Source organism: Lutra lutra, chromosome 9 (genome assembly GCF_902655055.1).
Source record: "Lutra lutra chromosome 9, mLutLut1.2, whole genome shotgun sequence".
In the NCBI taxonomy this organism is placed as follows: Eukaryota; Metazoa; Chordata; class Mammalia; order Carnivora; family Mustelidae; genus Lutra; species Lutra lutra.
This window is the reverse complement of record NC_062286.1, coordinates 74,166,304-74,192,536: the sequence shown is the minus strand read 5'-3', so window position 1 is coordinate 74,192,536 and position 26,233 is coordinate 74,166,304. Positions and strand designations below refer to the sequence as shown.

Below are 26,233 nucleotides of genomic sequence, written 5' to 3'. Positions count from 1 at the left end.
TTATTTATTTACTTTCAAAAGATTTCATTTATTCAGAGAAGGAGTGTTCTGATGGGGGGGAGGGGCAGCTAGAAAGGCAGAATCTCAAGCAGACCCCATGTAGAACCCCACTGAGCCCAGTCTCAGGACCCTGAGATCATGATCTGAGCCAAAATTAAGAGTCAGACACTTAAACTGATTGAACCACCCAGGTACCCTGAAACTTCCTATTAAATACATGTGTAGGAAAATGCATATATCATAAGTGTATAACTGAATTATCATAAATTGCAAATACCCAAATAATCAGTATCCATGAGACAAGATAGTACCAGTACCTCAAGGACCTTTTTTATGCTTCCTTCTAGTCATTACCCCACCAAGGGTAACCCTGGTTCTCAATTCTGACAGCACAGATTTGTTTGGCCTGTTTTTAATAGTCTATATTAATGGAATCATGCAGTTTGTAGCCTTTTTTTTTTTTTTTTAAAGATTTTTTATTTATTTGTCGGAGAGAGAGGAGAGTGAGCAAGCACAGGCAGACAGAATGGCAGGCAGAGGGAGAAGCAGGCTCCCCGCCAAGCAAGGAGCCCGATGTGGGACTCGATCCCAGGACGCTGGGATCATGACCTGAGCCGAAGGCAGCTGCTTAACCAACTGAGCCACCCAGGCGTCCCAGTTTGTAGCCTTTTATGCTGGTTTTCTTTTGTTTAGTATTATGTTTGTGAGATTTATCCATATTGTCATGTGTCCCTGGATTGTTGGTGCTTATATGCTTTTTTGTGCAGTATACCATAGAGGTGAACATACCAAACTTGGTAAACATTTGGTCATTTCTACTTTCGGGTGTTGTAAATAATGCTACTGTTAAAGTGAATTTTCACTTTCTAAAAGTCGTTTTCTAATCTTAAGCGAAATTTATTTTTTTTTTTTTTTTTTTTTTTTTTTTTTTTTTTAAAGATTTTATTTATTTATTTGACAGAGAGAGATCACAAGCAGGCAGAGAGGCAGGCAGAGAGAGAGGAAGAAGCAGGCTCCCTGCTGAGCAGAGAGCCCGATGTGGGGCTCGATCCCAGGACCCTGAGATCATGACCTGAGCCGAAGGCAGCGGCTTAACCCACTGAGCCACCCAGGCGCCCCTAAGCGAAATTTATTTAAACTCTTCTCATTTTCTTGATTTAGATTGGGAAGGAACACCAAGGAAAATGATCATGTTTAGAATTTATTTCCATTTTGCCTTCTTTTTTTTAAATCTCTAGGATTCTAGTGATAGAATCTTTTATTTTAAATTCTTCATCTTAGGTTGCAGCTTCATCATTGTCTGCAGTAATCAAGTTTTTAGATCTCCTATCCGATGATTCGAACTTCGGACAGTTTGAACTGACTATGTTTGACTTCAGCCAGTACATGAAGTTGGATATTGCAGCAGTCAGAGCCCTTAACCTTTTCCAGGTAAAACAACCAAGCAAACAAAACACATGGATTAAAAAAATATTGGATGGTAGGGGCGCCTGGGTGGCTCAGTGGGTTAAGCCTCTGCCTTCGCTTCTGGTCGTGATCTCAGGGTCCTGGGATTGAGCCCCGCATTGAGGTCTCTGCTCAGCAGGGAACCTGCTTCTCCCTCTCTCTCTCAGCCTGCCTCTCTGCCTACTTGTGATCTCTGTCTGTCAGGTAAATAAACAAAATGTTAAAAAAAATTTTTTTTTTGATGGTTATGTTTCCTTTGTTATATACTGAAGAATACTGTTAAGGAACTTAAATATTTTAAAATATTATATTTAGAATAGATAGGCAGTTTTTAAAATTTTGCTAGTTGCCACCTGTATAAGTAGTATTTTTCCTGGGTTTATGACTAGTTTTATTAATAGCAGTTTTTAAAAAATTACAGTTTAAGAAGTTTTATGTCTAGAACTATAGTATTATAAAGTGGTTTTGGTTTATGGAAAATACACTACAGAAAATACAGATTAATGGTTGAAAATTTGATTTTAGGAAGACGGTTTTTTGTTTTTTTAGAAAAAATGTTTATTTCTTTATACACACTTTGCTTTAATAGCCACCAAAAAGACTGTTTCATTTCCTCTAATGGACCCTGTGTGCCAGTTATGTTGGCTGTCAACATATGGCCGTGGCAAAACATGTGAATATGTATCATGCATTTATACACACATAAATACATTTTAAAGCACTGTGAGACATAGGCTAGGCTTCCACCCAACTGGGGGCCTCTCATGTGCCATGTTCAAGTGATCACTGGTTTGCTTTATCCAAGACTTTCAATGGGCTTTTTCTGGCCATTAGTCCTAGTTCCCCAGAGATGGGTTAGAATGACAAAATGGGACTTATGTTTTTTAAGATTTTTATTTATTTACATAGAGAGAGCGCATGAGCACAAGCAGGGCAGAGGGAGAGACACACAGAATTTCTAGCAGATTCCCCGCTGAGCAGGGAGCCTGATGCAGGACTCGGTCCCAGGACCCTGAGATCATGACCTGAGCTGAAGGTAGACGTTTAACTGACTGCGCCATCCAGGCGTCCCAAAATGGGACAGTATTTAAAGTGAGGTCACCACACTTTGGAGGTCATAAAAGAATGGAAATGGAAAGTGCTAGGTTGAACAAAGGATGGCATCTAAGAAGCTACTGCTTTGACTATGTGGATTCAAAATACTCAGGTGCTGCAGTATAGACTGACATCCAGCCTGACAGTGACCCAGCTGAGGAAGAGGAACCTTTGTGCAAATTTCTCATTTAGTATTTGAAGAATACTTGTGTTCTTATTTCTAAAATTCTTTAATTATTTTTCATGGCACAGTAAGGTTTTTACTAATGAGCATGCCATTCTTCCTGCTTTGTTTTTTGTTTGCTAGGGTTCTGTTGAAGATACTACTGGCTCTCAGTCTCTGGCTGCACTGCTGAATAAATGCAAAACCCCTCAGGGACAAAGACTGGTCAACCAGTGGATTAAGCAGCCTCTCCTGGATAAGAACAGAATAGAAGAGAGGTATATTTCTCATGTATACTCCTATAAGCTTTAAGTAACTTCTAATTACTCCAGGATTATGCCACTTACTCTAATATGCAAATTTGCTCCTATATTTTAGCATCTGACTGCACAGAGAGCTACCTATGTAGTAGTACAGTAGTAATGACTCAGATTGATAGAATAAATTAGTTTATTAATTACTGGTTTTTTTTTTTTTTTCACTATAAAAAAAGTAAGGTTTTATTATGAAGATGGATGGATAGTGTTTCAAACCATGAACTTGGGAACCTGGGTATCTTGGTTCAAATTATGGCTCTCCCAGTTATTAGCTGTGTCATCTTGACTAAGTTACTTAACCTCAGTGTTGTAGTTTCTTCTTTTAAAATGACAATAATAACCTCTTAATAGGGTTGTTATGAAGACTAGATGATTTAATATAAATACATTAAGTACTTTGAAGAAGGTCTAGTACATAGGAAGCACTTACTCTTAATTATTTTAGAAAGGATTTAAGGGTGCCTAAGCATGTATTTCCGAAAATCTCTAAAATTCAGGAAATGAAAGAAAAAGTTTTATAATCCTGCCACCTGAATATGATTAGTATTTGGGTATATTTTATTTTTATCTTTTGTTTTAGATAGGAGTTTTAAGATTTTTCAGTGAAGTATAATATCCATAAGAGCACAAATCCTAAGTGTGCAGCTCAGTGGATTTTCACAAAGTGAGCAACACTTTGGTGTAACAACAGATCAAGAAACAACATGACTAGCATCCCTAGTAACTCTCCTGGATTCTCCTGCTAGTTACTATCCCTCCTCATTTCAGAAGCGATTAATGTCCTTCAAACATTATGGATTAGTTTTGCCTGTTTTTGAACTTTATTTTTATTTATTTATTTATTTATTTTTAAGATTTTAAGAGAGAGAGTGCATGTGGGTGGGGGAGGGGCAGAGGGAGAAGGGAAAGAGCATCCGAAGCAAGCTGCTCTGAGCATAGAACTGGCCGCTGGGTTCCATCTCAAGACCCTGAAATATGATCTGAGCTTGAAACCAAGATTTGGGTATTTAGCCAACTGAGCTGCCCAGGTGCTCCATGAACTTTATATAAATGGAATCAATTTATATGGTGGACTCTTATATTAGTCCTTTTTTTAAGGTCATAGTTGTAAGGGTGCCTAGGTGGCTCAGTCAGTTAAAGGTCGGGTCATAATCTCATACGCCGTAGGATTGAGTCCCTCTTCGGGTTCTGGCATTGGGTTTCCGGCTCAGTGGGGAATCTGCTTGAGGATTCTGTCCCTCTGCCTTTCCCCAAACTTGTGTGCACATGTTCTCTCTCTCTCTAAAATGAATACATAAATCTTTTAAAAAAAAAAAATCATAAATCATGGGGCGCCTGGGTGGCTCAGTGGGTTGGGCCGCTGCCTTCGGCTCGGGTCGTGATCTCGGAGTCCTGGGATCGAGTCCCGCGTCGGGCTCTCTGCTCAGCAGGGAGCCTGCTTCCTCCTGTCTCTCTGCCTGCCTCTCTGCCTGCTTGTGATCTCTCTCTGTCAAATAAATAAATAAAATCTAAAAAAAAAAAAAATCATAAATCCTAATATAGTTTTGCGCCCCAATTTTTGCCCACTTCTGCTTATATTATCATAAACATTTTTTACCATTGCTGTTTTATCTTCATATTCAATGTTTTAAATTTTTAATTACATTATATTTTATTGACGAGATGTACTTTATTTTACCTTTCTCAATAATTAGGCTTTTTTTTTTTTTTTTTAATTTATTTGTCAGAGAGCACACAAACAGGGAAGCAGCAGGCAGAGGGAGAAGCAGACTTCCCACTGAGCAAAGGCTTGATCCCAGTACCCTGGGATCATGACCTGAGCCAAAGGCAGAAGCTTAACTGAGCCACCCAGGCATCCCTGGGCTCTTTCTAATGGTCTTATTTTGTACCTAATGTTTTCCATTTGGTAAATTAAATTGCGTTGCCAGAATTGGTAAAAGATTTATTTTTATGGCTATCATGTCAAATCATTCAAGAATTTATTGAATACCTACTGAATACTGATGATACACGAAAGCACAGTGATCTCTTCAGTATTTGGGTTGTTTCCAGGCAGACATAAAGTAGTTGGTCGGTGTTTTAAGACACCCTGCACATAACTGCTAAGCTCATTTTGTTAATCCTGTGCATTCTAAAGAGGCTTACAATAAAAATAACTCAGGAGGTTAGTGATTTGTGGGAGTGCTGGTATTTTATTGAAAATGCAGAATTTGAGATGCTAAGATGACTTTCTGAAGTCAGGTTTGTTGGGGAAGAAGAGTTGGATTTAGTAATTTAAGATAAATAGGAAGGATTAGATATTTGCAAGTCACCAAGGTGGTTTACAATTTTTAATTTTAATTACCTGTGAGTAAGTAATAACATTTAGATGCGTCAAAATTCAAACAGAACAGAGGGATTTATAGTGATAATTTTCCTATTCTTATCCTCCAGTTCCCTGGGACCTCTTCCTCAGAACCTCTCTGATGTACAGCTCCAGGGACACATTTCTTTTTCCTTAAATATTTTAATTATTAGAAAGAGAGCAAGCAAGCTCGAGTTGGGGGAGGAGCAAAGGGAAAGAGACTAGCAGACCCCCTGCCGAGCTTGATCCTAGGCTTGATCCGACCTTGATCCTAGGACACTGGGATCATAACCAGAGCCCAAGTCACAAGTCATGCTAACCAACTGAGCCACCCAGACGCCCCAAGCGTTTCTTATTGTACCCTTTGTGAATTGCCACCATTGCCCTGGGAGCAGCCAGTCTTTTTTTTTTTTTTTAAAGAAAAACTAGGTAATTTAACACTCAAGCTCTAAGTCATTGGTTATATTTTTGACTTTGGTCTTGTGGGAACAGAGCAAGTGTCAGTGGTCCCCTTCTGGCTTAACAACTAGAGCACGTATGTAATTAGACTCTTCTGATACCTGGGATGAGAATAACAAATTACTTAGACAGTAAGATAGCAAAATTAAGAGTTTTTTTAGAGGGTAAATAAAGGGTTTTTTCCCCACAGACATTGCAGTAACTTCCAAAATCTGGTAGTCTAAAAAGATTTATTAATTAGAAATAACACTTGTGAGGAGAGCTTTGTGAATCAATATGATCTGGTGTTCTGTACCTGTGAGATGAGAAGACATACTTTCTCCTCTTTATCTTGGTGAGAATTTTTTTGTTTGCCAGCAAGTAGGAAAGCCCTTGGTTTTCAAGACTAAATGCTGAAATTCCACAGAGTAGACAGAGAAAGTTATACTCCTCATTTAGGTGCTTGTTTGGATAGTCTTCTTGTTTTATCTCCCTTTCTCCACTCTGCCTGCTCTGCTACCTCAGGTTTACACTTTCCAGGGGCATCACGGCAAATCTCCTGTCTCCCTCTTCGAGCATTTAGGATTGATCTTTTTCAGGGTAACAGTGAAATCATGTTTTCTGTTTCTTACTGTCATTATCTAGGGGTGACTTCCGGAAGAGTAAATAGTGGGAATCTGTAAGTGAAGAGTTAATTTACTTTTATTTTTTAAGTAAACTCTAATGCCAACATTGGGTTTGAACTCATGACCCTGAGATCAAGAGTTGCACACCAGGCACCCAAGAGTTAATTTTAAATTATGTTGCTGTGGGTGAATTCTGTTAAGGAGAGCAAAAATTTCTCTTTCTTCTGTTTTCATTAGAGCAGAGGTAGATGCGACTAGATCTTTGAGTGTGGTGTATACATTTATAAAGGACAGTAGCTCAGTTAATAACTTTAGGAATAATGATGAAAATGGGATTACTCTTAGATTATTGTCAAGCTATTAGAAGGTGGAGGGTGATAAGACTGGTATCTACTTTGTGCCTGGCATTTTGCAGGCATCTCAGATTCATCTGCTGTAATGTGGTGGAGACTGGATTTAAAGGCAGGCTGGCCTGACTACAGAGCCCATGTGCTTAATTGCTGCACTGTATTTATTACTTCTGTCAGTGATACTTAATTTGATCCAAATTGGACTCTATTTTTTTTAATGTAAATACATTTTTAATGTGAAGAGGCATAACATTTCTTTTACAACTTGTCATATATCTGTCATGTAATGTCAGATGCACCTGTAATCCCCTAAGATAAGTAGGATTCTTTTTTTTTTTTTTTTAAGGTTTATTTATTTATTTATTTGATAGAGAGTTCACAAGTAGGCAGAGAGGCAGAGAGAGAGAGAGGAGGAAGCAGGTTCCCTGCTGAGCAGAGAGCCCAATGCAGGGCTCCATCCCAGGACCCTGGGATAATGACCTGAGCCGAAGGCATAGGCTTTAACCCACTGAGCCACCCAGGCGCCCTGATAAGTAGGATTCTTTTGAGGGAAAAGAGCCAAATCGAAGACACAATTAAGAAAAAATATTTGTACTAGATTATGAATTCTATGGAAGATAAAGGCCATTATTTTACATATTTTTAAACTCCATAGTTCCTGACAGGGTTCTCAGAATATAGTTTCTTAGTTAATGAGTGGTAAATTGGTTACTGATTAAATTAATAATTACGGAGCTGCCTGACAATAGTATAAAATAAATGGATAGTTCAGGAGTAACTGGCTTCTGAGCTTCAATGACTTTAAAACAACATAGTTGAGTACCAAATGTTTAAACACCCATTATAATTGCTAAACTGTGAAATCAGCATTATTTATGTCTGATCAGCTATACAAAACTTGAGTTTTCTTTAGAAAAGAGTAGAAATTCCAAAGAATAAAGGAGAGACTACTAATTAAAGGTCACATTTACTAATCTAGCACTATAATTCCAGTCTTAGGCTGTCTCAAGTGGCTGGAAGGTATAAGGGATGAGGTGGGGAAGTTGGAAAAGGGTGGGGTTTTTTTTGTTTTGTTTTGTTTTGTTTTGTTTTTAAGATTTATTTATTTGACACAGAGAGAGAGAGATCACAAGTAGGCAGAGAGGCAGGCAGAGAGAAGGACAAGCAAGCTCCCTGCTGGGCAGAGAGCCTGATGCGGGGCTCAATCCCAGGACCCTGAGATCATGACCTGAGCCGAAGGCAGAGGTTTAACCCACTGAACCACCCAGGTGCCCCCAGAAAAGGGTGGTTCTTAACTTGTGGCCCCATCTGTGCTCTCAGGCAATGCGGGATCTAACAGGAAAATTGTTGAGGCTGGAATTTAAAACAAAAACTTTTGGTTCAGATGGTAAGGAAGCCCTCAACAAGAGCAGAATCAGTATATCCAGAAGGCAGTGCTGGAGTCCACCTCATGAGCGAGGGGGTTTCTTATTGGCATCCAAGTCCTTTTTAATTTCTTCTAGTTTTTAAGCCAGGTTTGGTATGTCATAGTTCTGAGCAGATACATTCCAGTCACATTGCCAAGAGTAAATCCAAGCAGGAACTGCAGCATGGTGTCGGTGAGGAGAAGTGCGAAGGGCAGCTGCAGCTCGGTGGGCTGGTCTGAGCCTGCCTCTCCCAAATTGGACTTTAATATCAGAAATGGAACATATTATTTTGGCTTTTATTTAAGTAATATCCACGGAATGGCTTTATCTGTTGTCATGCTCATGTTTCCATTCACTAAAACCTGTTTGTACTGAGACTACAAATACTTTTTATTTTTAGCTAGTGGCTTAAATACTTTTGTTTTCAGTGAGAATGGTGTTATTACCTTTTAGGAGTGAGTGTCTATGGTGGGTTTTTTTTTTTTTTGGTACTTCAGCAAACAATCAGCTTAGAAATTATAATAAGAACTCAGTCCACCCTTTGCTTCATTGCTTCCAAGAGAGCAAGATGGGTCACTTTCCTGGAGTCATCTAAAAAAAACAAATTGTCAAGGGGCACCTGGCTGGCTTAGTCAGTAGAGTGTGCAACTCTTGATCTCAGGGTCATGAGTTCAAGCCCCGTGTCGGGGGTGAGCTTACTTTAAAAAAAAAAAAAAAGGGGTGCCTGGGTGGCTCAGTGGGTTAAAGCCTCTGCCTTTGGCTCAGGTCATGATCCCAGGGTCCTGGGATCGAGCCCCGCATCAGGCTCTCTATGCAGCAGGGAGCCTGCTTCCTCCTCTCTCTCTGCCTGCCTCTCTGCCTACTTGTCTGTCAAATAAATAAATAAATAATCTAAAAAAGAAAGAAAAGAGGGCGCCTGGGTGGCTCAGTGGATTAAGCCGCTGCCTTCGGCTCAGGTCATGATCTCAGGGTCCTGGGATCGAGTCCCGCATCGGGCTCTCTGCTCAGCAGGGAGCCTGCTTCCCTCTCTCTCTCTATCTCTCTCTCTCTGCCTGCCTTTCTGTCTACTTGTGATCTCTCTCTCTCAAATAAATAAAATAAAATCTTTAAAAAAAAAAAAAAAAGAAAGAAAGAAAAGAAATTCAGCCAGGATTCTTGTCCTTCCTTCATCAGCATAAACTGGCATGATCTGATCCAGAAATAGGGCCTCAAAGGAAAAGAAATATGGTCTTAATATGTGCCACTAATGTTTGTTAGTGCATGAAGAATATGGGGTTCATTAAGTTGGTCTAAGTGAACTTCCTTGAATGGGTCATCCCAAGAGACCTACCTTACTAATTACAGATGTCTAATTACTAATTACAGGTCATCCCAAGATACCTACCCTATGCTACCTCTTTGTATATAGAACAAAAATACTTTAAAAACAAAAATAAAACCTTGTTCATATTACTATTTTTTTCACTTGTTTTCTGATCTGTCCCAAGAATCCTCATATTTGCACATATACTAGGACTACTGCTCTTAGTCTTCTAGGTTTTTGTTTTTTTGTCTTTCCATAGATTTTTATGAAGGCTTGAAAATTTTAAAGTTAGAATTCTCTAAAGAACATTGAATATATGGTAGCCTATGAGATAGTGCACTCATGAAATTGCTGATGGAATAATTTGTATATGTTGAATTTGGTATTTTTAGTGTCTTCTAGTTTACAATTGGATTACTTCTTTTTATATAAAAATTGTTTTTAAAGATTTTATTTGTTTTAGAGAGAGTGGACATGGAGGGGAGAGGGGCAGAGGGAGGAGAGAGAATCACCCTACAGACCCCATGCTGAACACAGAGCCAGCATGGGGCTTGATACCATAACCTATGAGATCATAACCTGAGCCAAAACCAGGAATTGGATGCTTAACGAACTAAGACATCCAGGCACCCCTGTATTTATATAAAACTTAATACAATTAATGTAGCGGCCTTTTTTTTTTTTTTTAAGATTTTATTTATTTATTTTAGAAAGCACAATCAGAGGGAGGGGCAGAGGGAGAGAGAATCTGAAGCACACTCTGCACTGAGAATGGAGCCCAACTTGGAGCTCAGTCTCCTGACCCTGAGATCATGACCTGAGCTGAAATCAAGAGTTGGACACTTAACTGACTGAGCCACCCAGGCACCTCTCATGTAGCAGATTTAATAGAAACATAAGTCTCTAAATAAAAGTATGGCTCCTGTAAATTTAGATAAATAGTGGTGATGCTTATGTGATAGAATATCATGCTTTTGAGGCAGTGGTGTACTCCTAGGGTACCTATACCTAGGTTATATTATCCTTTTGTGCAAGGATCTCTTTTATTTTATTTTTAAGACTTCTACTTTTTTTTTTTTTTTTTTTGAAGATTTTATTTATTTACTTGACAGAGACAGTGAAAGAGGGAACACAAACAGGGGGAGTGGAAGAGAGATAAGCAGGCCTCCCGCCGAGCCGGGAGCCCGATGGGGGCCTAGGACCCCGGGATCATGACCCGAGCTGAAGGCAGATGCCTAACGGCTGAGCCACCCAGGCATCCCTTGACTTATAAAATTTTCTTTTAAAGTTTTTTTTTTTTAAATTACTTGACAGAGATGGAGCACAAGTAGGCAGAGGGGCAGGCAGAGGGAGAGGGAGAAGCAGGCTACCCGCTGAGCAGGGAACCTGATGGTGGAGCTCGATCCCAGGGTCTTGGGATCATGACCTGAGCCAAAGGCAGCTGCTTAACCGGCTGAGCCACCCAGGTGCCCTTGTGCAAGCATATCTTTAGTTAATGGTCCATATTTTGTAAAGACAGTGGTCTGGGCTTAATACAGTGAGTGTATTTCTTTATAAAAGTGAAGTGTTGCTGTAACTGAGGAAGAACAGGAGGGCTTGAATGCTACTGCTTCCCCACCATTATTTTCTCTGCTTCTAAATCAAGTTTAGTGGCAACCCTTTATTCTGGTCCTGGCCTGATCTGCTTGGCCCTTTGAAGTTCATTTTCCTTCCTGTCTGGCATGTGCCACAAGGCAGCTGCTTTTCCAGTGCTTTCATGAGGACCATAGAATTTCTTGTGCTCCATTAGTCCTTTGTCATACCTGGCCTTTCTCCTTAGCTGTCTTTCTTAGTTAAGAGTTGCTGACTTTCATTGCTACCCGGCTCTTTTTTTCCCTTTCCTCTGACCAGATTTATTAAATCTGGACCTGCTGCTTTAAAACATGATTCTTGGGGCGCCTGGGTGGCTCAGTGGAAGAAGCCTCTGCCTTCAGCTCAGGTCATGGTCCCAGGGTCCTGGGATCGAGCCTTGAGTCGGGCTCTCTGCTCGGCAGGGAGCCTGCCTCCTCCTCCTCCTCCTCCCTCTCTCTGCCTGCCTCTCTGCCTACTTGTGATCTGTCAAATAAATAAAAATCTTTAATAAAAAAAAAATTTAAAACATTCTTTGATAAGTCAGTTCATTGAGGGTTAAAAAGCAGCTTATTCTAGAATTAATAGGAAAGTGCTCAGTGCACACTAAAGAAATGGCCTAACTACTGGAACTGTAATAGCCCTATAAGATAATTAATATCAGTAGGATGGAGCCCCTGTGATGGGGCTGCTGGAGAACTGATACGAGATGTCAGAAGAACATTTTGTGTACTGCTTTTATGATGCTGTCATGTTTCTGGATCAGACTTTTCCCATTATCTGAGGTTAGCTTAGCTGCTTGTCAGGCTAGAATCACCCCAGCATGCTCCTGAGAGGGAACCATGGGAGCCTAGATTAAGTCCTTGTGAGTCTGTGCACAGGACTCTGATGATGGATTCTTCCTTGTGTCCTCCAGGTGCTGCAAGGTGGCATCAGTTCCACCTGTGGTCCCCTACTCTGCTCCAGGCCCATAGTGTGTCTCCTCTTATTTTTTTTACATGACAAATTACAGTGCCGAATCCAAAATTTTTCACTTTTCTGGAAAACCTTCAGCTTACTCCTGCCTAAGCAGATCATTTCCTTCTTAATCCTTATAATCTCAAAATGTATCTGTATTTTCAGTCTTACTCCCTGGCTCTTTGTCAGAAGAAGAAACAGTGCTTTTTCCTTTCCAAAGCCAACCTTTTCATTTTACCTTTTTTTTAAGTAGAGAGCTCTCTAGCCTTTTTTTTTTTTTTTAAAGATTTTATTTATTTATTTGACAGAGACACAGCAAGAGAGGGAACACAAACAGGGGGAGTGGGAGTGGGAGAGGGAGAAGCAGGCTTCTGGCTGAGCAGGGAACCCAAAGCAGGGCTTGATCCCAGGACCCTGGGATATGACCTAGCCCGAAGGCAGCTGCTTAACCAACTGAGCCACCCAGGCGCCCCTTCATTTTACCTTTGGACATAGTTTTTTCCTGTTCTTTCTCTGCTTCGGTTTTCCAGTGCATCCTATTTTACTTTTCTCCCTTCAAGTCTCTGCTGTGGCCTCCTATCCCAAGTAGTCCCCCCAAGTCCTATCTCTCTAAATCCCAACTGTTCAAAATATAGGCCAATAAAATGCCCCAAAGTGAAGTTTTCTCGCTCCCATAGGAATCCTTGATTTCTTATCCATATCGCATTTCATTACATTTTGTATCTCACTTGTTAATCAGCCTGAACTGTAAGATGGAGCATATCCTTCTCCACTAGATTGAATAATTCTTAAAAGCATGTTCCTCTCTTTATATCTTGCTATGCTCTTTTTCTTTTAATCTTCTCAGGCCTAGCAGAATACACATCAGACATGCAAGAACAGGTAAGAGACTCAGAAATTTATGATTGTAGTCTTTAAGGACCACATTTGTTCTCAGCCATATAAATATGCTGTTGTGTAATTCTAGTCAGCTGTTCTTAAAATAAGAGATCAGAAATGCTAGTTTTGAAAAAAAAATTTTTTTTTAATTATTAGAGAGAGTCCTGGGTTAGGGGAGGGGCAAAGGGAGAGAATCTGTCAAGCAGACCCCACACTGAGCACAGAGCCCCACAACCTATGAAATCATGACCTGAGCTGAAAGCAAGAGTCAGATGCTTAACTGACCAAGCCACCCAGGCATCCCTCTAAGAAAGGACCAGAATGTGGGTTTTTTAGAATACCAGAACTTTCATGATTTATTCTGTTAGAATTTTAGGGATGAATTGACCCTTAAAAATTTTTTATTCTAGTCAGTTTGCAAACCAATGGGTCAAATTGCGTACAGCTGAGTAATTTTATTGAGTAGGATTGACAGGTATATTGTGTTATGCCAGCAGTAACTTTGGAGCTTCTCAGATTCTGATTTAAGAGTGGCATTATCATAGAAACAGCAGAGTAGTCCTTTTTAAAAACTTATTAGCCAGTACATAAACTGACACTGTAATTATTTCTGAAATGGCATACTGAACAGTCTTGTGAAACTAGCAATTTATTGAGCTTTTTTTAAAAATTGAGCTTTTAATGATACCTGGACCAAAGATTGAGGGGCTGTGTTGATTGCCTTATACTGTATGTTTCAGAAGCTGTTTTATTCCCTTGCTGTCTTATTTCTAACAGTTCTACTGGAACTGTATGCTCTTGAATGGTATTGATTATTTTTTAAGAACACAGGGTTTGCTTTAAGTATTTCTTTGGGGAAGGGGGACATCACACTTCTACTGAAGTAAGAGAAACAGTTTTATATTCCAGAGGTCTTTTTTTTTTTTTTTTTAATATGTCTATCATGCCATGAATTCATAGGGAATGGGTTCCATCAGCTTGGGCTCTTTTCTGTTTGTGCTTAAAAAGTGTGCTTCTCGGGACGCCTGGGTGGCTCAGTTGGTCAAGCAGCTGCCTTCGGCTCAGGTCATGATCCCAGCGTCCTGGGATCGAGTCCCACATCGGGCTCCTTGCTCGTCAGGGAGCCTGCTTCTCCCTCTGCCTCTGCCTGCCATTCTGTCTGCCTGTGCTCACTCTCTCTCCCTCTCTCTCTCTCTGACAAAAAAAAAAAAAAAAAAAAAAGTGTGCTTCTCTGCATGGAGCAGGCTGGTGCGTCAGTTGGACCCTGGTACCTCTCTCTTGGCTTCCTTTTTCTCTCATCATTCTCCTTCACAGGTTTGGGAAACCGAGTGCATAATATACCCAGTACATATGCTAATTCTCTTGGCAAGAATCTTGCCCTTAACTTGTTTGCAACAATGCTAACAGCATGCTGAATAACACTATAGACTCTTCGAGTTTTGCCATGGTAATGTTTGTGGGGTGTTAACTTTTCGAACAGCGCCATTCCCCTGATGTCTATACAGTGTCATCATCATCTTGCTTGTAGATGTTCCTGTCTGTGGCCAAAGGACCACATGTTATCCAAAGGCCTAGAGAATATAGTGTGTGCCCCTCTCCCTTTGTGTTGGTCATTTTGGTGGATTACAGGGCTGAAAGATGGTGTCGATGACTTAGGACCTATTCCCTGGTTAGTTTGAGAGGAAACAGTGATAAAATAGTTGAAATAGGGAAGAAGCATGCAAAGATTCCTTTTTTTTTTTTTTTAAGATTTATTTATTAGCACAAGCACAAGTGGGGGTTAGGGAGGGGCAGAGGGAGAGAGAGAATCTCAAGCAGACTCCCTGCTGAGTGTGGAGCCCCCTGAGGGACTCAGTCCTACGACGCTGAGATCATGACCTGAACTGAAACCAAGGGTTATATACTTAACCAACTGAGCCACCCAGGGACCCCTGGAAGATTCTTTTTTTTTTTTTTTTTTACTCATTTTTTAATTTTTTTTTTTTAATAAACATAATGTATTTTTTCCCCAGGGGTACAGGTCTGTGAATCGCCAGGTCTACACATTTCACAGCACTCACCATAGCACGCACCCTCCCCAATGTCCATAACCCCACCACTCCCGCTGGAAGATTCTTAATCAGAAATACCTTCTCTGTGGATTCTTACATTTACCTGAGAGTGGCTTAAGGATATGGAAGTTGTAGGAAAAGAAGGAAAAAAAAGAAAGATTGGGGGTTGGTCAGCCAACCATCAGGTTTCTTTCATCCTTTCCTCAACCCATTGTGTCACTTTCCCCACCTCATCATGAGAACTCAAGGATTTCTTGTGATTGTTAGGACTCAGACTTTATCAAACTGTGGGCACCTGAGGAGCTTGTAGAAATTTCACCTCCAGGAATATTGTACTATCCACCCCCGAGTGACTTCCATGCTGGTGATCTTGAATCAGACTTAGAGATGCCCAGTTAGAGCCACAGGCTTAGGTAGGAACCCTCAAATTTGCTTTATTGGGTTATGGGACTTGACTGCATCTATCTGCTCAAGTTCTGTTTTGTTGTTTAAACCTAGAGTACAAGGCATGGGAGTTTTTTCTGGAGCAGTAAGTGCCTGAAGTGTTCTAGATGTTTCTTTGTAGCCCCAGGAGCTGGTACACATTATAAGACCAGCTTGGTAGCAGATTTCTCCCCTCTAATTTGACATTTGCCACGGTGCTTATATCTGCTGCCAGCTGCCTAGAAATTATCTTGACTTTTTTTTTTTTAATCTTGACATTTCTATAGAATTTAGTTACTTTTCTCTTTTCATCTTTTAAAAAGTGGATTTTTATTGAAGTTTCTTGAAGCTTTGGTTCTCAACCTGGGGTAAGGGGACATGTGGCAGTGCCTGGAGACATTTTGGGTTGTCACCAGGGTGTCATGTAGAATTCAGAGAAACTGTTAAAGAGCTTGGAATTGTTTAGCCTAAATGTCAGTATTTTTTGAGGTTCAGAAATCTTGTCTATGTGATTACTCGGTAAGGGGCAGCATAGTTTTCCCCTCATATAATATGCTGGGTTAACATTTTGATGATGGAGGAGTTGTAAATGCTGATGGAGAGGTCAGTAATAAGTTAAGAAACTTAGAAAGCTGATTCCTTTCCTTGTGTGATTTGAGGGTTAATTTACTGCTCTTCTAGTTTACAGATAAAAGAAAATGGTTCATACATAGCCTTCAGAACCTAATACCATTTGCTATGCTCATGGTGATTTTCCTTGCCCTTTTTTTTTTTAAAGTAGGTTCCACATCCAACGTGTGGCTCGAACTCATGACCCCAAGATCAAGAGTTGAATGCTCTACCAACTGAGACAGCCAGGCGCCCCCACCCTACCTTTGATTACTAAAATTTACTTTTCAGTTATGTGTGTGTGTGCGTGTGTTACTGCCATAACATATACAGTGTAGCTTTTCACACTGCAAGTTGTGACCCAGTAGTAGGTTATGAAATTAGTCTAGTGGGTGAAAACTAGCATTTTTTTGATAAGTTAAATATGCGAGAAAAATAACAGTACAGGGGTGCCTGGGTGGCTCAGTGGGTTAAAACCTCTTCCTTCGGCTCTGGTCATGATCCCAGGATCCTGGGATCAAGCCCCATATCCGGCTCTCTGCTCAGCAGGGAGCCTGCTTCCCCCTCTCTCTCTGCCTGCCTCTCTGCTTACTTGTGATCTCTGTCTGTCAAATAAATAAGTAAAATCTTTAAAAAAAAATAAAAGAAAAATAACAGTACATTACTTATAGTAAGAGTAATAAGTATTGTTTGTGAAGCCTATTTTAGTTATATATTGTAGGGAAGGAAAATCTCTTTTTTCCTACTACCCTCAGGTTCTCTGGCTGGGGCCCTGTGAATTAGAGACTGACAAAAGACAGATTAGTAAGAGAAAAACAAACTGAAGTTTATGCTTATACATGGGAGCACTCAGAGATGAGTAACTCCAGGGTTGATGAGAAGAATTTGGGCATATATAGCATCTTAGCAAAGGATCAATAGATTTTCAGAGACAAGACAAAGGACAAGGATTTTGAGTTCCTAGGGCTGCAAATTATGCGGAGCTAATGGTAGATAAAGGCTAAAATTTGTTGTGTAGATAACTCTGGTCCCATTTCCAGGCTAAGGGTCCAGAGTTGTGGTTAACTTTTGTCCTTTCTGGTAAAGAGAGAAGGGAGAGGACATCTGTAAGTTTATATCCTGCTTTTGGGCAAATAGGGAAAAGACAGAGGGCTTTTTCTTTTTGCTTCTTAATTGTTGTCACCTCAGCTCTAAAGTGGCAAGTTTTGAGGTGTTGTATTATGCCTCCTACAATATCTATATGCATGTGCTGTCATGATGTAAAAACATTTTTTTTTCCCCGCATTCTCCCCACCCCAAAACATATCTTGCTGTGAGTTACAAGGAAGAAAATGGAAAGCTGTGGATTCCAATTAAATGCAAAAAGACAGTATGAGCTGCATGCTTTATAGGTCTTGGAACAGGCCAAGATTTTATATATTGACTTTAGGGAAGCAATAAACTTATTTCAGTTTTTTAATTAGAAATTTTTGGCTTTGTACTGTCATAAGGTAATTTTAGAATGCATTCTGAAAATTTATAAGACCTTCTGATAAAATAAGTATTAGATTTGGCAACATTCTTGAATTGTAATTGTTTTCAATTAGCAATAATCGCGCCTCGGATAAATCTCATTGGCTACGATACTGCCACTGCGCAAAGCTTGAATTGTAATTGTTTTATTGAAGATCATTGTTTACATGTGCACTAATGTGTCAGTAGCAACAGTGTCTCAATAATAAAATTCTTTGGTTTAAGAAAAGGCAATTTGATGAAAGGCAAATGAAACTGGGTATGTATTAGTATATTCTGATATTATTTAATGTTAGTTTGGTTATTAACTAATCAGAAACTGCTTTCATCACAGTATGTGGAGCTTTTCATCCTCTCTAAGAAGCTTACATCTCAGGATAGATTCAGGCTTCCTGCATGGAATTTTTTAGTTCATTTTGTTGATTCTTACGCACCTAGTAGACAGATGTTAATATTACGCTGAAATATTTAAGATTAATTCCAGTGCAATTTATTGCAGACTGAATTTAGTGGAGGCTTTTGTAGAAGATGCAGAATTGAGGCAGAGTTTACAAGAAGATTTACTTCGTCGATTCCCAGATCTTAACCGACTTGCCAAGAAATTTCAGAGACAAGCAGCAAACTTACAAGATTGTTACCGACTGTATCAGGGTATAAATCAACTCCCTAACGTTATTCGGGCTCTGGAAAAATATGAAGGTAACAATGATTTTGTTTTTGTTTTCCTTCACTCTCAATATACTTAGCAAATGTGCTGTCCTTCTAAAGTTGGGTTTGTATTGACCTATAGCTATGTTGCAGAAGTTGGAATCATGAGACAACATTGCATTTTTGCTTTTTATTTATTTTATTTTATTTTTTTTTTTTTAAGATTTTTATTTATTTATTTATTTATTTGACAGAGAGAAATCACAAGTAGGCAGAGAGGCAGGCAGAGAGAGAGGAGGAAGCAGGCTCCCCGCCGAGCAGAAAGCCCGATGCGGGGCTCGAACCCAGGACCCGGGATCATGACCTGAGCCGAAGGCAGCGGCTTAACCCACTGAGCCACCCAGCGCCCCAACATTTTTGCTTTTAGTAGTGAATATAGGGGTAACTAGATTTATTGCGTTAGTAGTGGCAGTTGAACAGGGTTCAATTGCTAAAGACTCGCAGGACCCAAAACGACATTGCTTTTAAATCTATAGTTTATTAAAGGAGAAAGGTACAGTCTAGCAGCAACACCAAAGGAAGTATAATGCATCACAGCCAAAGTCTCACAGCAGGCGGCCAGGGCGGTCCGGGGTCACTAACTCCTATTGTCTTTCCTTTTTTTAAGATTTTATTTGAGAGAGAGGGAGAGAGCAATAGAGAGCATAGGGGAGGAGAGGAAGAAGCAGGGTCTCTGCTGAGCAAGGAGGTCATGTGGGGCTCCAGCCTAGGACTTTGAGATCACAGCCCGAGCTGAAGGCAGCTGCTTAACCAGCCTAGCCACCCAGGTGCCCTAAGACAGGGTTTTGGTGATCGAACAGTTGACATCAAAGTTAAGTTACCGGAGTAAAGTATGAAAAGTCACATAGTAGTCGATCAGTATGGTATTGGTGGGTAAAATCAGCTTTCTTTTACAAGCGTTGTTTTTAATTTTGTGAACGTAAGTACTAAATTATTTGTTGCAGAAAGTTATATGAAATTATATGTCTAATACATAAAGCATTTTAAGTTTCAGAGTTAAAAATCACCATCCCTTAGAACTGTTTAAACCTTTCAGTATTATGAGAAAGCTTTTTCTGCAGACAGACTTAAAAAACTCAACTCTGTGATCACAGGATATAAATAAGCATAGATTTAATTTTATGGTAGCCTTTTCACTTAATTATCTAGCAAAGCATGAAAAGATACCTTAAGCACTTACCTTCAGTACCAGTGTATAAAGAGTATTTCCATTCTAGTAGCCAAGGCTCCTCTTTAGACTGATGACACTTAAAAGCCCTTGCATTTTGTTCCACCAAAGTGGAATTAAAGAAAATGGGTCTTACCCTATGCTCACATTTCTTTAGTGTGGCTTAGGTTGCCATTTACCCTCCCTGTACTTCAGTTTCCTCATCCAATAAAAGAAGATCTTTTACTCTGGTGCTTTTCTGATTCCATGTGCTCTGGCTCCATTCCAGCAGGGTCAACTGGGAGCACAAGGGGACTGACCAGTAGCAAGGCTATAATAATCCGATTTCCATGGAGATAGGCTTTTTAAACAATTAATTCACCCTTATCCTCGTATATCAGCTGTTTTGAACCTCTTCTCTCCTACATCTCTTCCTTTCTATGGGAAAAAAAAAATCTTTGTTCCTGTGTCCTCTTTTTCACTTTCTGTTCCCACCCAAGTTTCTGAAAGCCTACATTTCCATCTTCCATTTGCTCAGCTTGCCTTGCCTTAGCAATTTGCTAAGTTACTTATTGCTGCTGAATCCAGCAAGCGCAGTCTAGTCATTATCTTATCAGCCTTCACTGCTGAGTTTGACTGTTTTTTCTTCCAGTTTATTGAGCTATAACTAACATACAACATAGTGTAAGTTTAGGTGTACAGCATGATTTGAAATATGTATGTATTGTGAAATAATTACAATTAGCTCAGTTAACATCTGTGACCTTACATAGTTTTTTTTCTCGGTGTTGAACTTTTTTTTTTCTCTTTAAGATTTTGTTCATTTGACAGAGCACAAGCAGGGGGAGTGGCAGGCAGAGAGTGGGAGAAGCAGGCTCTCTGCAGATCAGGGAGCCCAATGTGGTGCTCAGTCCCAGGACCCTGGGATCATGACCTGAGCCAAAGGCAGATGTTTAACTGACTAAGCTACCCAGGTGCCCCTTGTGTTGAGAGCTTTTAAGATCTAATCTCTTAGAAATTTCAAATATTATATAATGCAGTATTTTTTAACTATAAGTCACCATGCTGTATGTTATTATATCCCCAGAACTTAATCTTATACTGGAAGTTTGTACCTTTTTTTTTTTTTTTTAAAGATTTTATTTATTTGACAGAGAGATCACAAGTAGGCAGAGAGGCAGGCAGAGAGAGAGAGAGAGAGAGGTGGAAGCAGACTCCCCGCTGAGCAGAGAGCCCGATGCGGGGCTCGATCCCAGGACCCCTGAAATCATGACCTGAGCTGAAGGCAGAGGCTTAACCCACTGAGCCACCCAGGCGCCCCGGAAGTTTGTACCTTTTGAAGACTGTCTCCCATTTCCCCACCCCCAGCTGCTGGGAAACACCATTCTTGTGTATTTCTGTGAGATTAATATTAGATTCCATATATAAGTGAGATGATAAGTGACTTTCTCTGCCTGATTTATTTCACTTAGTGTAATGCCCTCAGGGTCCACCATGTTGTACAAATGGCAGGATTTCCTTTTTTTTTTTTAATGGCTGAATAATCCATTGTATATATGCACCACACTGAGCCACCCAGGCGCCCCAATGCTGGGACTTTTGCATGCGTTCTAAGAACCTTCTTGACATTTTATACAAGATTTTGCATATTTGTGTTTTTTCTGGGAAGAGGTCTGTAGCTTCATCAGATATTCAAAAGCATTTGTAAAACTCCCTCCCCACAAGAGAAAGGATAAAAAATACTGCTGTGCATATTCTTTGGGGAATCTTTCTCATTCCCTGAAATAAGCACAGAAGCTAGGAATTGAGCTTAAGAGTAGCTTGGCTGTCCTCCTCCTGCATATGTGTGGGTGGCTCAGTGTACTCCAGAGTTTTGCAATGGGTCAATGATTTCCTACTTTGGGGGGTTACACTTAAGTTATATATACCTGTAAGAGAACATAACATTTATCTAAATCAAAAGCTTCACATTATCAGTTTGGCAAATGATGTTTGCTTTATGATACTTGAAGTCACCCCAGCCTAGAGAATATTAGAAAAGGAAGACTGTTCCAGGTGTTGTGGTGCTAAGAGCTATGTTCTTTTCTCTCTCTCTCTCTCTTTTTTAAATGATTTTATTTGTCTCTTTATGAGAGAGAGTACAAGTAGGGGGAGTGGCAGGGAGAGGGAGAAACAGGCTCCCTACTGAGCAAGGAGCCTCCTATGGGACTCAGTCCCAGGACCCTGGGATCATGACCTGAGCTGAAGGCAGATGCTTAACCGACTAAGCCACCCAGGCACCCCTCTTTTCATTCTATAAGAAACTTTGGATGGGGCACCTGGGCGGCTCAATCAGTTAAGTGTCTGCCTTCAGCTTGGGTCATGATCTCATGATTCTGGGATGAAGCCCCTTGTAGGGCTTCCTGCTCAGTGGGGAGTCTGCTTCTGCCCCTCCCCTGCTGTGCTTTCTCTCTCTCTCTCTCTTGCTCACCTTATCTCTGTGAAATAAATAAAAATCTTTAAAAAAAAAAAAAAAGAAAGAAAGAAAGAAAAGAAACCATTGGATGATGCCAGGTGTGCCCTAGTCATTAGGAACCTAACTAATCCGATTTTTCTTAAAAACAACAGAATGGAGCCTCCTGGCTTGGCACAGTCAGTGGAGCATGCGACTCTTGATTTCGAGGTTGGGAGTTTGAGCCACATGTTGGGTGCAAAAAAAAAAAAAAAAGGCAGGCATGGCATTTTGCTGAGTTCTGAGTAGCTCTTTAGCCTACTGATTGATTGCATGGAGAAAGCCAAAACTGAGGCTAACTTCTGGGGAAAATAAACCAAATGCACTGTCCTTAAAGACTTTTTATTACTTATTTAAGAGAGAGAGAGAGAGAGAGAGAAGGCACAAGCAACAGGGAGGGGCAGAGGAGAGAAGGAGAAGTCGAATCCCCACCGGGCAAGGAGCCTGGGGCAGGGAGCCTGATGCGGGGCTCAGTCCCAGGACCCTGAGATCATGACCTGAAGCGGAAGGCAGATGCTTAACCCAATGAGCCACCCAGGTGCCCATGCATTGTCCTTAAAAGTAGAATCATAGGGCGCCTGGGTGGCTCAGTGGGTTAAAGCCTCTGCTTTCCACTCAGGTCATGATCTCAGGATCTGGGATTGAGCCCGCATCGGGCTCTCTGCTCGGCAGGGAGCCTGCTTCCTCCTCTCTCTCTGCCTGCTTCTCTGCCTGCGTTGTGATCTCTGTCTGTCAAATAAATAAATAAAATCTTAAAAAAAAAAAGTAGAATCATAATATAAGAAAATTCTTTCTATGGGCATCTGGGTGGCTCAGTGGGTTAAGTGTCCAACTCTTGGTTTTTGGCTCAGGTCATGATCTCAGGGTCATGAGATCAAACTCCAAGCCATCTATGAAGTGCTGTGTGTGGAGCCTATTTGAAATTGTGTCCCTCTGCCCAAGCCCATCCCCATGTGCACTCCTTTTTAGTATATTAGTATATTGCTAGAAGTTGAGTATGTTCTCCTGCTTTGTTTTTGGCTTTCATTTAAGTCTAGGTTTAAAGTTATTTTAACATTATTCCCGAAAAAAAAGAAAAGTAAGTTCAGAGACAGCAGGGGGCAGCAACAGTCTAGAAAGCCGACTTGCATCGAGTGCTAGAAACTCTACTCTGAATCCTCTTTCTCCTGAAGAAATAGTTTTTTGAAAAGTATACTTGGTTTTATTATTCCTTGTAGCTTTTAAAATTAAAACGTTGAGGCAAACCTAAAATAATGGTGTTGTGCATTTAGGGAAATCTCTGATAGTGCTTAAAACAACTCTAAATATCTAGATTATTTTATGATAAATTTTATTCTAACAGCCATCACACTGAGGCGCATAACTTTTTCTCTTCCCATATCCAATTAATCATGTTTCTGTTTAATTCTTTTTTTTTTTTTAAAGATTTTATTTATTTATTTGAGAGAGAGACAGTGAGAGAGAGCATGAGCGAGGAGAAGCTCAAAGAGAGAAGCAGACTCCCCGTGGAGCCGGGAGCCCGATGCGGGACTCGATTCCGGGACTCCAGGATCATGACCTGAGCCGAAGGCAGTCGTCCAACCAACTGAGCCACCCAGGCGTCCCTGTTTAATTACTTCTTAAAAAACTCATATTTGCTCCTTTCCTATGGTTTGTGCATCCTACTCAGTGAACCCATAGTAATGTTTCCTATCTGATTGTGTCATTTCTTCCCTTTCAGTTCAGAACACAGTAATTGCTTCCTCTGACCTGTAGGATCAGAGGGGTCTGGTCTGAATTTTAACAGCAAGTAATTATTTACTGACAAATTTCTTTAACAAGAAGGTTATGCTCATTACAGTTCTAGTCACAGGGTTGTTTTGTTTGTTTGTTGAGATTTTATCCATCATTTGATATAAGAGCACAAGGAGGGGGGAGCAGCAGGCAGTGCCAGAGGAAGAAGCAGACTCCCTGCTGATCCTGGGATCATGACCTGAGCCGAAGAGTCAGATACTTACCTGACTGAGCCACTCAGGCGCCCCTCCAGTCATAAGATTAAATAGAAAATTTCTTTATATGCTCACAAGCACTATTTGCTTTTTATTGTGGTGGTTAGTATGTTTTAGTGGTTAGTATATCTTGTTGGAAATGTTTAGTGGGAGCTGGGTGTAAGATCATTTGGATGGAAGGACAGAGATACAGTCGAGGATGCAGTCTATTGGTCCAAGAATATATACCAAAGAAAAGAATTAGAAAAATTGCTATAAGTGATAGGTGAGAGAAAGTAAAAATAATCTTATGAATTGGGACAGTAAAGGAAAACTCAGTTTATTCCTGTCTTTTCCTCCTGTGAGTCTTTCTCCTGTGTCTCTCCTTTGTTGTCACACAGAGCCCTGGCTTCGATCTCTAGGTATGTGGAACTTTCCCTCCATACCAATGTTTTGAGACACCAGCTGGGTATCCTGCAAAGTAACTTAGCTCTGACATTATCTACCTGGAGATCGCACCACGTCCCACAGGTAAGGGCTAGTTCCACAAGTTTACCTGTTACAAGCTGGGGTTGTTACCTGTTCTTTTGACCCAACTGGCTATAGATCAAAGGTTCCTCTGTATACCCACTCCTTGGATTTGATTAATTTGTTATAGAGCAGCTCACAGAAGTCAGGGAAACAAATTCACCAGTTTCATTAAAGGATACAGATGAACAGCCAGATGAAGAGATACATAGGACCAGGTCTGGGAGGGGCAGAAGATACTGTCCTTGGTTTGGGTTGTGTTTGCTCAACTTGGAACCTCTCTGAACTCCCTGTTGCTGATATTTTATGGGGCTTCCTCAGGCATGCTCAATTGTTACCTCCATTTCTAGTCCCTCTCCTGTCCCTGGAGAATGAAGGGGTAGAGCAAAAGTTCTAGAAGTCACCCCTTTTATTTTAGGTAAACTCTGCCCCAATGTTGGGCCCAAATTCATAGCCCTGTGATCAAGAGTTGCTTGCTTTACTGACATAGCCAGGCAAGAGCCCTTAGAAATCACCCTTTTTGAATAAGAGATGCTCCTAGTGTTCTTTTTTTTTTTTTTTTAAGATTTTATTATTTATTTGACAGAGAGAGATCACAAGTAGAGAGGCAGGCAGAGAGAGAGAGAGAGGGAAGCAGGCTCCCTGCTGAGCAGAGAGCCCGATGCGGGACTCGATCCCAGGACCCTGAGATCATGACCTGAGCTGAAGGCAGCGGCTTAACCCACTGAGCCACCCAGGCGCCCTAGTGTTCTTAATACTTAGGAAATTACAAGGGTTTATAGGAGGTCTGTGCCTGCATGATGAGTATATTTTCTATTATCTCACAGGGACTGCTAGCACAAATGTAAATGATACTCAAATATCAGTGGAATCAAAGAAAAATCATTGTAGGAAAGAAAAGTACTATTTTGTCAAAATGACAATAGTAATAAAGGAAAATGAGGGGTGGTGTCAGAGAAAGTACTACTTGCAAGTGGGGGAACTGAGACAACTGGCTGTGCTTAACAAAAGGGATGACGTGGCTGGAGAAACAGACAGGAGAGATGAGTGAAGGAAGTGGCGGGGGCCATGAGGAAGCACGAGAGGCCCATACTGCAGAGTGGCTGACAGCAGGGAAAGAAGAGCAGAGATGGCCTTGTGCCCAGGTCTCATTCAGAGTGGCTTAATTACTTAGCCATTTTACCATGATTCACCTGCACTTCTGCTCTCTTGCTTCTTCGTTTAATTTGGGAATTTGTTGGGTCCAGCCTCATATTTGTATGAACACTTAAACTTTCATTAGGAGTATCTTACCCAGCATCTTTCCACTTATCCTGACTTTTATTTTTTTTTAATTTTTTAAAAAGATTTTATTTATTTATTTGAGACAGATGTGAGCATGAGCAGGGGGAAGGGGAGAAGGTGAAGGAGACTCCCCGCTGAGCAGGGAGCCTGATATGGGGCTCAGTCCCAGGACTCAGGGACCATGACCGGAGCCGAAGGTAGACGCCTCACTGACTGAGCCACCCAGGTGCCCCTGACCTGGACTTTTTTTTTTTTTTTAAAGATTTTATTTATTTATTTGACAGAGAGAAATCACAAGTAGGCAGAGAGGCAGGCAGAGAGAGAGGAGGAAGCAGGCTCCCCGCTGAGCAGAAAGCCCGATGCGGGGCTCGAACCCAGGACCCGGGATCATGACCTGAGCCGAAGGCAGCGGCTTAACCCACTGAGCCACCCAGGCGCCCCTGACCTGGACTTTTAAATACATATCATAAATACATTAAAGGGGTCAGGTGAAGTTTAATAGTGCTTAGTCAATCTTCAAGATTGAAATTAATAATACAAAGAATTTATGTAAAATTAGTCAAGGAAATGTAGGCATAGAA

At 40.7% G+C, this 26,233-nt stretch overlaps 1 protein-coding gene and 3 pseudogenes across 2 annotated transcripts in view; 1 reads left to right on the top strand and 3 right to left on the bottom strand.

Annotated features, from left to right (window-relative positions):
• The window catches only part of MSH2 (mutS homolog 2), an 82,335-nt gene that overhangs the window by 18,466 nt on the left and 37,636 nt on the right, over positions 1-26,233 (top strand). For both annotated transcript variants that reach the window (XM_047745648.1, XM_047745647.1), the window contains 3 exons: positions 1,282-1,431; positions 2,849-2,982; positions 18,027-18,226. In XM_047745648.1, coding sequence (XP_047601604.1) covers positions 1,282-1,431; positions 2,849-2,982; positions 18,027-18,226 — 484 coding nt within the window. The remainder of the gene's footprint in view (positions 1-1,281; positions 1,432-2,848; positions 2,983-18,026; positions 18,227-26,233) is intronic.
• LOC125109050 (short transmembrane mitochondrial protein 1-like) lies at positions 8,228-8,421 on the bottom strand (annotated as a pseudogene).
• On the bottom strand, positions 11,809-12,588 carry LOC125108814 (ragulator complex protein LAMTOR5-like; annotated as a pseudogene).
• On the bottom strand, positions 17,508-17,658 carry LOC125110095 (uncharacterized; annotated as a pseudogene).